Source organism: Ornithorhynchus anatinus, chromosome 1 (assembly GCF_004115215.2).
Source record: "Ornithorhynchus anatinus isolate Pmale09 chromosome 1, mOrnAna1.pri.v4, whole genome shotgun sequence".
In the NCBI taxonomy this organism is placed as follows: Eukaryota; Metazoa; Chordata; class Mammalia; order Monotremata; family Ornithorhynchidae; genus Ornithorhynchus; species Ornithorhynchus anatinus.
In genome coordinates, this window is record NC_041728.1 from 130,054,304 (window position 1) to 130,069,422 (window position 15,119).

Genomic DNA, 15,119 nt, shown 5'->3' on the forward strand with positions numbered 1-15,119 from the left:
GTGCCATCCACGGTGATAGAGAAGTCTGGGAGCGGATCGGGTTTGGGAGGGAAGATGAGGAGCTCAGTCTTGCTCATGTTAAGTTAATCAAGTTGGACACTGTCCCTGTCCCACATGGGGCTCACAGTCTAAGTAGGAGAACAGGTAATGAATCCCCATTTTATTATTATTATTATTTTGCCATTGAGGAAACTGAGGTCCAGCGAAGTTAAGGCACTTGCCCCAGGTCACACAGCAGATAAGTGGTGGAACCGGAATTAGAACCCAGGTCTTCTGATTCCCAGGCCCGTGCTCCTTCCACTAGATGATGCTGTTTCCCTGGAAGCCTCTTCCAGGAAGCCACCTTCCCCAATTAATTGTCTTCAGCCCAGGTTACATCCTCCCAACTCTCCACTCAACCTGCAGGAAGGCCTCTGAGCCTTTAAAGCCCTCCATCACCTTGGCCCCTCCTACCTCACCTCACTACTCTCCTCCTCCAACCCAGCCCACCCACTTCGCTCTTCAATTGCCAACCTATTCACTGTACCTCCATCTCTTCTATCTCGCCGCCCTCTCGCCCACATCCTGCCTCTGCCCTGGAATGCCCTCCCTCCTCCTATTCAACATACAACTACTCTTCCTACCTTCAAAGCCTTATTAATAATAATAATAACAGTAGTATTTCTTAAGTGCTTACTACGTGCCAAGCACTGTTCTAAGCGCTGGGGTAGACACAAGGTAAACAGGTTGTCCCACAAGGGGCTCACGGTCTTCATCCCCATTTTACAGATAAGGTCACTGAGGCACAGACAAGTTAAGTGACTTGCCCAAAATCACACAGTTGACAAGTGGCAAAGTTGGGATTAGAACCCACGACCTCTGACTCCCAAACCTGTGCTCTTTCCTCACTAAACCATGCTGCTTCTACACATCTCCTCCAAGTGGCCTTCCCTGAATAAACCCTCCTTTTCTCTTCTCCCACTCCCTTCTGCACCACGTTGACTTGCTCCATTTATTCATTCCTCACCCCAGCCCCACAGCACTTACGTGTCTGTAATTTCATTTATATTAATGCCCGTCTCCCACTCTAGACTGTAAACTGTCTGTGAGCAGGGAATGTGTCTGTTATATTGTTATATTGTACTCTCCCAAGTGTTTAGTACAATGCTCTGCACACAGTAAGGGCTCGATAAATACAACTGACTGACTCACTGCCTCTCATAGCTCTTTCGTACGTACTTTTGCTGCTATTTATTTAAGCACTTGGTTATTCAGGCGTCCCTAAAAATGTCCTCTTGCCTTATTCATCTATCCATCCATTAGCTTTTTCCTTCCATGGGTGATTTACTCTGTTTCTGACTCTCCCGTTAGAGGGAAGGTAACTTGAGGGCAGGGATCATCTCTTTCACCTTTATTACACTCCCCCCAAGTCCTTCATTCACTGCTCTGCTCGCAGTATAGAAAAGTGGCACAGAAGTGCTTAAAGTAGTAGGTGAGCTGTTCCAGTATCACCAGGTACTCAATGTATGTTAATGATGAAGTTCTATACTGGTTCCTCTCAATCAATCAATCAATCAGTGGTGTTTATGGAGGGCTTACTGTGTGCAGAGCACTGTACTAGCCGCTTGGGAAAGTACAACACCCTAGATACAACACAATATATTAACACAAGAGAGCACAATAGATCCTGCCCACAAGGATCTTACAGTCTACAGGGGGAGACAAACGAAGAACTACACAAATAAATAAATAGAAGTCATGTCAGGATTTCAACCAATAAAATGGCAACATCCTTTCCCTGTTTCTTCTGCCCTCCCTTTGCTGAGGAAGTGCCTGCCAGGATTTGACTTTCTACGTGTGCAGGTTTGTGGTGCGTGTGTCTGAGTGAGTGTGCTTACCCCAATGCTTGGCGCATAGGAAGCGCACAGTAATAATAATTATGGTACTTGCAAAGCCTGAGTATTTCCACAGCACTTATGTACATGTCTATAAATTATATATTATCCATTATCTATAATAGCGTCTCTCTCCCCCCTTCTGTCCACCAATTCTATTGTATTGCGCTCTCCCAGCCACTTAGGACAGTGGTCTGCACACGGTAAGTGCTCAATCCGTACCACTGATGATTGATGATGATGAGATACTTCTGTTTGTCTGTTTTTTCTATTACTATAAGCCCGTAGAGCATCGAAGAGAATCTGCTAAATTAGATGCAGACTAGAACTGCCGGCCAGAAGGTAAAATCTATAAGGCAAAATCAGCATCGGCCAAAATGAAAGAAATTGGCATTCAGACATACTCCTTGGGTTTTAAGCGTTCTGGGCTGTCGCTTTCCATGGTGGCTTCAGTGCTTCCTGTACATGTAATCGCCTGAAATGGGAAGACAGAATTAGGGTAAATTTGATGGAGGGAGGAATGAATGAGATCACTTTTGTCCTTCCCAAAAAGGAATAATTGCAAAGTTTTCAAGATACTCTTTTTTTTTCCTCTCCTGTACTTTAATTCTTCAAAAGTTTTCTTTTCTTTTCATACAGTGGGATGGAAAAAAATCCTGAAATCCTCTGATAGAGTCTTCTCAGACGTGAAGCTGATAAAATTGGCTACCAAAAAGTAATGACTACTATGCAACGTCATCTACCATTACACCTAGAATCCTACTGTGGATTTTGATTCCAGTCAATCAATCAATAGTGCTAAGTGCTTGGTAAAGTGCTCTGCACATTGTAAGCACTCAACAAGTACCATCGATGATAATAGTAATGATTGGGAGCCTTTATTAAGGGCTTGGGAGAGTACGACAAAGTTAGAAGACACGATCCCTGCCTTCAAGGAATTTACAATCAAATCAGTAGAAATAGCATTTATTCAGCATCCTCTTGTTGTAATGTACTGCACTAGGCACTTGGGAAGTACAGAATAAAAAACTGACAAAGTCTTTTCACTGTGCTTATTTGTACATATTATTACCCTATTTATTTATTATTATAATTAATTCTTACACTTGTGTGAATAAAATAAATGAGTAGATTTATTATATACGTGCCGAGGAAGGTGTAAATAAGTCCTAGAGTTTTTAATTTGTTTAATGGCATTTGTTAAGACACTGTACTAACGGCTGTGTTAGGTACAAGATAATCAGGTTGGACACAGTCCTTGTCCCACATGGGGCTCAGTCTTAATTCCCATTTTACAGATGAGGTAACTGAGGCACAGAGAAGTGAAGTGACTTGCCCAGGGTCACCTGGCAGATAAGTGGCAGAGCTGGGAATAGAACCCAGGTGCTCTGACTCCTAGGCCTGTGTTCTTTCCCCTAGGGCCACGCTGCTTCTCCCAGAGTTGGGTGAAGATGACGATCTGTGCATGGGCCTGGGAGTCAGGTCATGGGTTCGAATAATTATAATAATGATGATGGTATTTGTGAAAGGCTTACTGTGTGCCACGCACTGTTCTAAGCGCTGGGGTAGATACAAAATAATCAGGTTGTCCCATGTGGGGCTCACAGTCTTTATCCCCATTTTACAGATGAGGTCACTGAAGCCCAGAGAAGTGAAGTGACTTGCCCAAAGTCACACAGCTGACAAGTGGCAGAGGTGGGATTCAAACCCAGGACCTCTGACTCCCAAGCCCGGGCTCTTTCCACTGAGCCATGCTACCTCATGACTGTGAAGAACGTGAGCCCCACGTGGGACAACCTGATTACCTTGTATCTCCCCCATTGCTTAAAATAGTGCTTGGCACACAGTAAGCGCTTAACAAATCCATCATTATTATTATATACACAAGTGCTGTGAGCTACTGAGCTACGCTGCTTCTCTATCTATTCTGCATCACACAAATTCCTCACTATCAGCTTTAAAAAGATCAGCTCTCTCCCCGCCATCATTTATCCATGCGCCTTTCTCACTACAACCCAGCCCACACACTTTTCTCCTCGAACAACAACTTGCTCAACTCTTGTCTCTTGCCGACAACCCCTTGCCCAAGCTGTCCCTTCTGCTGAGAACTCCCAGCCGTTCACACCCACCAAACCCTCTCTCCCATCCTCAAAATCCTCCCTACACCACACCTCCTCCAGAAAGCCTCTCCTGACTAACCTCTCATCTCCCCACTCTATTTTCCCTCCTTTTTACATTAACGATGTACTTGAGTCTCTGTACCTCCTAAGCATTTAGGTACTCAACCCACCCCCACAGCACTTATATATTTTTATCCCTATATATATAGGGAAGCAGTGTGGCTCAGTGGAAAAGAGCCCGGGCTTGGGAGTCGGGGTCATGGGTTCGAATGCCGCCTCTGCCACTTGTCAGCTGTGTGACTGTGGGCAATCACTTCACTTCTCTGGGCCTCAGTTACCTCATCTGTAAAATGGGGATTAACTGTGAGCCTCACGTGGGACAACCTGATGACCTTATATCTCCCCTAGCGTTTAGAACAGTGCTCGGCACATAGTAAGCGCTTAACAAATACCAACATTATTATTATTATTATTTATGCCCCCATTTGCCAATTCAACACTTTTGGGCTACTTAAGCACAATCTCGCAATCTCCCATAGCATTTAAGCACATCTCTCCCAAAACTTTCACTTAAGCAATACCATGGCGTAGTGGATAGAGCACAGGCCTGGGAGTCAGAATGTCATGGGTTCTAATCCTGCCCCGCCACTTGTCTGATGTGGGACCTTGGAACAGTCTCTTCACTTCTCTGTGCCTCAGTTCCCTCATCTGTAAATTATTATTACCTCAGGTACTATCCCCTTTTCCTTTTTCCTCCTTCTGTATATTAGTGTCCCATCTCCGGCTAGATTGTAAAACTCCTTGAGGTCAGGGGTCAGTCAATCGTACTTATTGAGCACTTACTGTGTGCATAGCACTCTCCTAAGCACTTAGAGAGTACAATAATAATTATGGTATTTGTTAAGCGCTTACTACGTGCCAAGCAGCGTTCTAAGCTCTGGGGAAGATACAAGTTGTACAATCACGCATCCTATCCCGACTAGATTACTGCATCAGTCTCTTTTCTGACCTCCCAACCTCCTGCCTCTCCCCACTTCAGTCCATACTTCACTCTGCTGCCCCACTCGCTCCCTTTGCTCTTCATCCCCCTCCTCGCCCCACAGTACTTATGTCTATATGTATATATCTATAATTCTATTTATTTATATTATTATATTTATATTGATGCTTGTTTACTTGTATTGATGTCTGTCTCCCTCCCCCAGACTGTAAGCCCTTTGTGGGCAGGGATTGTCTCTCTTTACTGCTGTACTTTCCAAGTGCTTAGTACAGTGCTCCGCACATAGTATGAGCTCAATAAATACGATTGAATGAATGAAGCTGGGCCCAGTCCCTGTCCCATGTGGGGCTCACACTTATAATCCCCATTTTACAGATGAGGTAACTGAGGCCCAGAGAAGTGAAGCAACTGGCCCAAGGCCCCACAGCAGACAAATGGCGGAGCTGGGATTAGAACCCATGACCTTCTGACTCTAAACTGTACGTTTAAAGCAGTGCTTGGCACATAGTAAGCGCTTAACAAATACTATTATTATTCTTATGTTAACTGCTCTGGACCTCAATGACCTCATCCGTAAAATGGGGATAGAGACTGTGAGCCCCAAGTGGGACAACCTGATTACCTTGTATCTCCCCCAGCGCTTAGACCAGTGCTTGGCACATAGTAAGTGCTTAAGAAATACCAACCTTATTATTATTATTGTTAAAATGGGGATTGAGACTGTGAGCCCTGTGTGGGACAACCTGTTTACCTTGTATCGCCCCCAGCGATTAGAACAGTGCTTGGCACATAGTAAGCGCTTAACAAATGCCATCATCATTATTATCATTATTATTATTATTATTATTAAAATGGGGATGAAGACTGCGAGCCCCACTCTGGGACAACCTGATCACCTTGTATCCACCCCAGCGCTTAGAACAGTGCTTGGCACATCATAAGCGCTTAACAAATACCATCATTACTATTATTATTATTATTAATAATAAAATGGGAATGAAGACTGTGAGCCTCACTGTGGGACAACCTGATCACCTTCTATCCCCCCCAGCGCTTAGAACAGTGCTTGGCACATCGTAAGCGCTTAACAAATACCATCATTACTATTATTATTATTATTATTACTATTATTGTTATTATTATTATAATAGGGATAAAGGCTGCGAGCCCCACTCTGGGACAACCTGATCATCTTGTATCCCCCCCAGCGCTTAGAACAGTGCTTGGCACATCGTAAGCGCTTAACAAATGCCATCATGACTATTATTATTATTGTTATTATAATGGGGATGAAGACTGCGAGCCCCACTCTGGGACAACCTGATCACCTTGTACCCCCCCGCCTCCAGCGCTTAGAACAGTGCTTGGCACATCGTAAGCGCTTAACAAATTCCGTCATTACTATTATTATCATTATTATTATTATTATTATTGTGGGGATGAAGACTGTGAGCCCCACTGTGGGACAACCTGATGACCTTCTAACCCCCCCAGCGCTTAGAACAGTGCTTGGCACAGAGTAAGCGCTTAACAAATACCATCATCATCATTATTATTATTATTATTATTATTATTATTATTATTATTATTATTATTATTATTCTGTCCTCCAAAAGCCAACAGATTGCTGGATTAATCGCTGAATTGAGCCTCCCCCGAAAGAGGCACTGAGCCCTCAGCCCCAGGTACCTGGCCCACCGGTTTCCATAGCAACCCCCGACTCCAGCGGGGTCCTCTAAGCCCCGCCGTCCCACGCTCTGCCTTTCCCCCATCGCCCCCACCAGAGTCTCACTCCACGCCGTCGGGGGAAAGCAGCGGGATGTGAGAGACTAGCGGAGGCGTAGGGGAAGCTTTCGGAGGGTTATTTTGCTGGGTGACAGGCGTTCATCATCGCCGTTGCGGCGATCGCCGCGCCTACCTAAGCGGGGTCCTCGAGAGGGAGGGAGGTTCTCCCAGAAGGCCTTGGGGCTGGCCTCCTTTCCCTCTCTTCCACCATCTTGGATCCCGGTTCGGTGAGTGGCGGCGGGGGCCCGCGTCTTTTCGCCCCAAATATCCGTGGCCGTTCCCTCCCCGGCGGCCCCGGAGCGAGGCGACACGACTCGGCAGCCTCCCCGGCGGCAAGGCCCGTGGATATCGGGCGCGAGGATGGACGGATGACGGCGATATCGGGTGGATGGAGAGGGAGGCCCCGGCCGGGCGGCTCCCAGAAAGCCTCGCCGGCCCCGTCCCCTCCTCCAGGAAACAACCGTCATAATGATGGCATCTCTTAGGCGCCTACTATGTGCCCAGTACTGTTCTAAGCGCTGGGGAGAAGCAGTGTGGCTCAGGAGAAAGAGGACGGGGTTGGGAGTCAGAGGTCAGGGGTTCAAATGATGATGATGATGGTATTTGCTAAGCGCTTACTATGTGCTCAGCACTGTTCTAAGCGTTGGGGGGATGCAGAGAAGCAGTGTGGCTCAGTGGAAAGAGGCCGGGGTTGGGAGTCAGAGGTCAGGGGTTCAAATAATGATGACATTTGTTAAGTGCTTACAATAATAATGTTGGTATTAAGCGCTTACTACGAGCAGAGCACTGTTCTAAGCGCTGGGGGGATACAGAGAAACAGCGTGGCTCAGTGGAAAGAGGACAGAGTTGGGAGTCAGAGGTTAGGAGTTCAAGTAATGATAATGATAGTATTTGCTAAGCGCTCACTATGTGCTCAGCACTGTTCTAAGCACTGAGTGGGATGCAGAGAAGCAGTGTGGCTCAGTGGAAAGAGCTCGGGTTTGGGAGTCAGAGGTCAGGAGTTCAAATAATAATGATGACATTTGTTAAGTGCTTACTATAATGTTGGTATTTAAGTGCTTTGGTATTTAAGTGGTTACTGCGAGCAGAGCACTGTTCTAAACGCTGGGGTAAATACAGGAGAATGAGTGTCCCACGTGAGGCTCACAGTCTTCATCCCCATTTTACAGATGAGGGAACTGAGGCACCGAGAAGTGAAGTGACTTGCCCCCAGTCGCACAGCTGACAAGTGGCAGAGCCGGGATTCGAACCCATGACCTCGGACTCCCAAGCCCGGGCTCTTTCCACTGAGCCACGTTGCTTCTCTGTGTGCCTAACACTGTTCTAAGCGCTGGGGAGATACAGAGAAGCAGTGTGGCTCAGTGGAAAGAGCTCGGGTTTGGGGGTCAGAGGTCAGGGGTTCAAATCCCGGTTCCGCCGCCTGTCAGCTGGGTGACTTTGGGCAAGTCACTTCACTTCTCTGGGGCTCAGTGACCTCATCTGGAAAATGGGGATGAAGACAGCCCCACGTGGGACAACCTCATCACCTTGTATCCTCCCCAGCGTTTAGAACAGTGCTTGGCACATAGTGCTTAATAAATGCCATTATTATTATTGTTATTACAAGGTAATCAGGTTGTCCCACAAGGGGTGGCTCAGTCTCCATCCCCATTTTACAGATGATGGAACTGAGGCCCAGAGATTTGAGGGACTTGCCCAGAGTCCCACAGCTGACAAATGGAGAAGTCGGGATTAGACCCCATAATAATCACAGCATTTGAAGCGCTTACTATGTGCCAAAGACTGTTCTAAGCACTGGGGGGTGGGGGGAGAGGGATACAAGGTAATCATATTGTCCCACATGAGGCTCACAGTCTTCATCCCATTTTACAGATGAGGTAACTGAGTCACAGAGAAGCTTAAGTGGCCTCTGACTCCCAAGCCTGGGCTCTTTCCATTAAGTCACACTGCTTTTCCCTCTTCAAGGCTGTGCCCTTTTGCCACCCGTCGGCTTTGCCCCCTTGTGCCCCTGCCCCGATGCTTCGTCCGACCGTGTTGCGGCATGGAAAGCAGCGTGGCTAAGTGGCAAGGCCGGGGGAAACCCGCGAACCCGCAGTTGTGGGTTCTAATTCCGGCTCCGCCACTTGTCTGCTGTTATTATTATGTAGAGCTTGGGAGGCGGTCCATGTGAGATCCTCCTGTCTCTAGATGGTGAGTCTGTCTCCCGCTTTCTTGGCGTCCATCTGCCTTTTGGTCACGACCAGCAACAGTTGCCCCATTTTCCAACGAATTCTTGCCGCAGCCTCTTTTGAAGTGGCCTTCAGAAATGTCTCATTTCTCCCCGGGGGCGCCCTGACAGTTTCTGGAGAATGTAGTTGCCAACACATGCTTTATTCTATTTTCCCCATAACTATATTTGCTGCAGAGTCTCTGCCGGATCGTTGTCCTTTTCTGTTAGTGCAGGTTCTGCCTCCAAGAAACACCTTTGCATTTTAAAATAATAATAATGCCATTTGTTAAGTGCTTACTCTGCAAAGCACTGTTCTAAGTGCTTGGGGGGGTATAAGCTGATCAGATTGTTCCACGTGGGGCTCACAGTCTTAATCCCCATTTTACAGATGAGGTAACTGAGGCCTAGATCAGTGAAGTTACTTGCCCAAAGTCACACAGCTGGCAAGCGGCAGAGTCAGGATTAGAACCCATGACCTCTGACTCCCAAGCCCGTGCGCTTTCCACTGAACCACGCTGCTTTAGTATGTGGAGATCCGCATCCAAATAAATCTCTTGTATTTTGGTTTCAGGCCTCCCGGGAGCAGGATTTCAAGACAGTAAAATGTCTGGAAGGTATGGAAATCAGCATCATAATCTTTTAGGACCAATTTTCTGTGTTAGCGGGTATGTTGGGATGGGAGAATGGAGATCTTGATACCGAAGGAAACCCAAGATGCCTTTGTAGGCCCCTTTTATGGAAGGTTGGAAATTGTAGTCTTGTGTATTTGGGATGGCGGGTGGGGGGTTTGTCTTAAAATAAGATTCATTGTAGCAGCGTGAATTGACATTGAGGCTTGTATTTTTTAGACTGTGGTCCAAGGCCATTTTTGCCGGCTACAAACGAGGTCTCCGAAACCAGAGAGAGCACACTGCTCTTCTGAAAATTGAAGGTGTCTATGCTCGAGATGAAACCGAATTCTATTTAGGCAAGAGATGTGCCTATGTCTACAAAGCAAAGAAGTAAGTGCCTGAAAGTTACCTTCCTCCGTTCTTATGAGTTATATGTGTTCAGACTTGGCTCTGAGAAGCTGGGGATACCTGTGACATGTAATTAATGCGAGGGGCACTATAATAATAAAAGTTATTGTTATAACTTCTCTTTCCCTCCGTATTTACCAGACTACCACTCTCCCCATCTTCAAAGCGTTGTTGAGGCGACATCTCCTAGGAGGTCTTCACCAATTAAGCTCTCTTTTCCCGCATCTATGCACTTGGACCCTTTGGACATTTAGGATTCACCCCACCCTCAGCTCCCCCCGGCCGTTATCGATGTTGGTGAAGTTTGTAGTCTTATGTGCATGTCTGTACTTATCTCGTGTTAATGTCCATCTCTCCCTGTAGACTGTAAGCTCGATGTGGACAGGGCCGGTGCCTACTAACTTGGTTGTGTTGTATTCTCCCAAGCACTTAATACAATGCCCTGCACAGAGTAGGCGATCAGATACCGCTGAATGATTCTTTCCTCTGGCAGTACCTAATGCTCAGATTCTGGTTCCTCTTAAAGGATATGTTTCTGCTTCTCTGATCTAGGAGGACAGATCTCCATAGCGAGGGTGGAGTTTAAAGAGGCGGTGGCTCTCTTCAGATGAACTTGAGCCCACCTGGTTGAGAGGTTCCCAGCCACGTGTTTGGAAGCTCTTGCTAGGTGCCGGCGGGGAGGTGGCAGGAAGAGTCTTTACTTAGGTCATTGGCAGCTTTGTGATGTGGTCTGAGGTCCTCTTACTGCTGAGCTGCCTTTCCCCCCTCTGGACTCACAGATCATCAGAATCAATCTTCCTCTACCCTCAAGGAGCTTGCAGTCTGGATGATAGCCAGGGAAGAAAGAAGTATGGTCAGAGGTGTGGGTGCTCAAGTAATAGGAAATGTCACACCAAAGTGCTACATAAAACAATAATGGTATTTGTTAAGTGCTTACTATGGACCGGGCACCGTTCTAAGCACTGGGGTGGGTTCAAGTTTATCAGGTTGGACACGGTCCCTGTTCCGCATAGGCCTCACAGTCCGCGCAATCCCCATTTGACACATGAGGCAACTGAGGGCCAGAGAAGTGATTTGCCCAAGGTCACCCAGCAGACAACTGGAGGGGCCAGGAACCAGTGACCTGACTTCCAGCCCTGTGCTCTATCCATTATGCCATCCTCTCATATTCATCCAGTCATATTTATTGATTGCTTACTGAGTGGAGAGTACGACACAACAGTAAACAGGCATATTCCCTGTCCACATCGAGCTTACAGCAGTCTAGAGGTGGGAAGACCGACAATACGAACTACAGATAGTACATAAGTGCTGGGACGGGGGCTTGACGCGGGGAGGAATAAAGGGAGCAAGTGAGGGCAACGCAGGGAGTGGAAGGTGAGGAAAAATGGGGCTTTGGCCAGGCTAGGGAGTGAAGTGTGCTGGCTGGGTTGTAGAAGAGTGGTGAGGTGAGGTAGGAGGGGGTAAGGGGGTGGACTGCTTTAAAACCATTGGTGAAGAGTTTTTCAATGATGTGGAGGAGGGTGGGCAACCACTGGAGTTTTTTGAGGAGCGGGGTGACGTGACCCGAACGTTTCTGTAGAAAAGTGATGTGGGCATCAGAGTGAAGTATGGACTGGAGTGGGGAGAGACGGGAGGCTGATTCAGTAATCCAGGAGGGTTAGGATGAGTGTTTGTATGGTTGTGGTTCACCTCTTTTTTTTTTTAGTGGCATTTGTTATGTGCTTACTATATGTCAGGCTCTACTAAGCACTAGGGCAGATATAAACTTAATCAGGTTGGATATAGTGTGTCCCACATAGGACTCACCGTTTGAATGCCCATTTTACAGGTGAGGTAACAGAGGCAGATAAGTGACTTACAAGTTTACACAAGTGGGAGAGCCGGAATTAGAACCCAGGTTCTCTTGACTCCCAGACCTGTGCTCTTTCCACTAGGCCATAATAATGTTGGTATTTGTCAAACACTTACTATGTGGAGAGCACTGTTCTAAGCACTGGGGTAGATACAGGGTAATCAGGTAATCCCACTTGAGGCTCACAGTCTTCATCCCCATTTTACAGATGAGGTAACAGGCACAGAGAAGTTAAGTGACATCCACAGTCACACAGCTGACCATTGGCAGAGCTGGGATTCGAACCCATGACCTCTGACTCCCAAGCCTGGGCTCTTTCCACTGAGCCATGCTGCTTTGCCAGCTACACATTTGCTGAGATGGATGGGGGAATGACAGGGGTGTATCCTTGGGGGAAGAAAAAATTAGTCTGTGATCTCTTGAAGATGAGTCTTCAGAAGGGCTCAAAAGATGGGTAAATCGGTGTTCTGGTGAATTTGGATTGGGGAAGGAGCAGAAGGTTGGAGAGGGGAGAGCAAGGCACGAGTTTGCTTGAGGTATGAATAGTGAAAACTGGGGTGTATTATTAGAGCTAATGAGGAGCCTTAAAGCCATTGGGTCAAGAGTTTCTCATTGGTGTGGGAAGGCATGTACAGAACGGTTCAGAAAAATGGATCCAGGTGGTAGTGTGAAGAGAGGGTGATCAATGAAAGCAGGCTAATGTTAAATTCAGTTAAAGACATGGGCACCCAGGTGGTGGCTATCAGGTTGCACATGGGGGCTCGCAGTCTCTGGAAGGGAGAACCAGTACTGAATCCCCAGCTTCCAGATATGGGAACTGAGGCACAGAGAAGTTGATTTGCCTAAGGTCATGCAGCAGGAATGGCTCCAGAAAATCCAACATATGTTTGGGAGAGAGAGGTGTGTTCAGGAATTGGGATACAGAAGGACGCAAGTGTCTTTACACACTTATTCCAGCAGTCAACTTTTTAAACCGCTGCTCACCTCCCCTTTTACAATTCTGTTGGCTTCCTTTGTCCTCTTGAATAAAACAAAAGTGTCCAATTCCTCTAATGTGGAGATGTCCTAACGTTTCTCTAAAAAGTGAGGAGTTCTGTATTTTGGCAGAACTGAGCGTCAGGCAGAGTAAATGCCCGCTACTTGTACGTACTAGTCACCTAATTCAGTGCTCCGGTCGGATGCTTCGATGGTCATAATGATGAGAGTGCCTTAGCTCTCTTATCTGCCCGATCACTATGTGGGCACGCACTTAAGAAATTTAAAGGGAATGTGGTGATTTGGCAAGGAGAGGATTTCTGGGGCACTAAGCGACAACTTTAAAGAGCTTTGTCATGACTGGGAGAGACCAATGACGCATCCTGCTTGGATATTCTTTGTCTGGTTTGACATTGAGTTGCTTAGAGGAAGTGTCGATAGTTACCTTTCTTGGCGCTGATTAAACGGCTAAGGATATAATGCCTAACAGTTCCGGTTTTCCGGAGGCAATCACATTGGTACGCTTTCCCTTGAATTGAGAAATCATCTTGAATCCTGCTATTTTTGGCCTTCATGGTTTCCTGTGGTAACGGATCCCCTGCTGGGCTTGTTGTCGGCAGGAATGTGTCTTTTGGTATAGTGTCCTCTCACAAGTGCTTAGCACAGTGCTTAGCCCACAGTAAGTGCTCAGTAAATACGACTGAATGAAGAGAGGTTTCTTTTTGGTTTTGAACTTCCATGGTTTGATGGCTGCCCCATTCCTCCCGCCTCCGTTCTTCAACACATTTCCATTCTTCAACATCTCTCACCTGGGAATCTGTGAGCAGGCTAAACAAAATGCTTTTTTCAATCTATTATGCCATTCATGGTGCCATTTTTTTTTTTCCTCCTTAGCAATACAGTGACTCCTGGTGGCAAGCCCAATAGGACACGAGTGATCTGGGGCAAGGTGACGCGGGCTCACGGCAACAGCGGCATGGTCCGGGCCAAGTTTCGCAGCAACTTGCCTGCCAAGGCTATTGGACACAGAATTCGTGTGGTGAGTGTGATCTTGCTTTCCCACCTTTGAGCCAAACGTTAAGAAGTTTGAAATGAGTGATTCCAGCAAAAGGGTAGTGTGGGAAAGTTATCTGGGCCAAAACCATTTCGGCTCTACAATGAGGAGGGGTGTTCCTCTACCTTTTGAGCGATTGGGTGATTGGACTTCAGTTGCCCAGCTGTCCGTTTTCTTTCATTCATTCAACCGTATTTATTGAGCGCTTACTATGTGCAGAGCACTGTACTAAGCACTTGGGGAATGTGATATTTGTGTCTGGGATTAACTTGGGCATGTTTGAAAAGATGCCTCAACCCCACAGAATGTTCCTCCTTAACTGGTGTTTTTTTTCCTCCAGATGCTGTATCCCTCAAGGATCTAGAGTTTTATTGAAAACTGCACTAATAAAATTCTGGAATTTGTTCTTTTTGTGTATATGTATGTATATATGTATTATATATATATGTATATTTCTTTAACTCCGCATCCGAAAGCAAGGTGTATGCCAACGTGGAATTGACAAGCTCATGAGAGTACTAGCAGTTATAGGGGAAAAGATGTATTAGTGATAAAACTTTGATTTATGGTCAGTAGAGCTATAAAGATAAAACTACCCCCCAACCTGGCAAAATGGGAAGGTTAAATGCCTGTTTGATCTAATTCTCAGGAGTTTAAGGGAGGCACAGTGTTGGAGTGGTTCACTCGAGGACGGGAGAGCAACTGTGCTATGTACCTAAGCATCCTGATGTAGGCGGGGATGGATGACGATTTGTTGAATCGTTGCCATTCCTCTGCTGAGGGAAGTTTGTGTGTGATTTTGAAGGAGACTCAAGGTGGGGAACAATCAGTAACGTTTTCCGAGCCTCTACTGTGGGGCGCAGTCTAAGGGCTGCCCCGTGAGAAGGTGACACCGGGTTCCCTTAATCTAAAAATGGCCTGGAAACTTAGGAGGTTGGGGGCTTGTGCTTGTGAGAAAGTCCAAAAGACCCAGAGGGGTTGTGTCAGTAGTGGGAAAGGCTGCTGCAGCGAATGCAGCGCGGCCAGGAGTTGGATCTTAAATTTCCAAGGTCGTCCCAAGAACTGCCAAGCCCGTGAATCATCCAGGCATCTATCTTGCCCTTGCAGAAGAAAATAGCGGAGACTTAGATGGATGAGGCTGTTATAGACAAAGAAAGACCTGGTAAGGCTGACCTGCAATTCTTGGTCCACAATGGATCTTCCTCTTTGGTAATTAAGGAAAGTTGTA

General features: G+C 46.7%; 2 protein-coding genes across 3 annotated transcripts in view; one reads left to right on the plus strand and one right to left on the minus strand.

Moving 5' to 3' along the window:
- The window catches only part of IQCG (IQ motif containing G), a 41,267-nt gene extending 34,267 nt beyond the window's left edge, over positions 1–7,000 (minus strand). Inside the window, exons 1-2 of one of the 2 annotated variants that reach the window (XM_029071613.1) lie at positions 6,913–7,000; positions 2,279–2,349 (exon numbers count right to left, since the gene is read on the minus strand). In XM_029071613.1, coding sequence (XP_028927446.1) covers positions 2,279–2,316 — 38 coding nt within the window. In that variant the 5' untranslated portion in view covers positions 2,317–2,349; positions 6,913–7,000. Of the gene's footprint in view, positions 1–2,278; positions 2,350–6,683; positions 6,716–6,912 lie in introns of those variants that run through there. The other variant, XM_029071604.2, reaches the window with a different exon arrangement.
- On the plus strand, positions 6,944–14,302 carry RPL35A (ribosomal protein L35a). The gene is made up of 5 exons (XM_001509090.6): positions 6,944–7,006; positions 9,560–9,602; positions 9,837–9,989; positions 13,732–13,876; positions 14,232–14,302. Exons 2-5 carry the CDS (start codon positions 9,592–9,594, stop codon positions 14,253–14,255), a joined length of 333 nt encoding a protein of 110 aa, XP_001509140.1. The 5' UTR covers positions 6,944–7,006; positions 9,560–9,591; the 3' UTR covers positions 14,256–14,302.
- Positions 14,303–15,119: the final 817 nt, after the last annotated feature.

Bases quoted from the DNA above. Each gene is read 5' to 3' on its own strand.
- RPL35A (XM_001509090.6), top strand. The intron at 9,990-13,731 runs GTAAGTGCCTGA...TTTCCTCCTTAG, and splicing joins TATGTCTACAAAGCAAAGAA to CAATACAGTGACTCCTGGTG. The intron at 13,877-14,231 runs GTGAGTGTGATC...TTTTTCCTCCAG, and splicing joins TTGGACACAGAATTCGTGTG to ATGCTGTATCCCTCAAGGAT.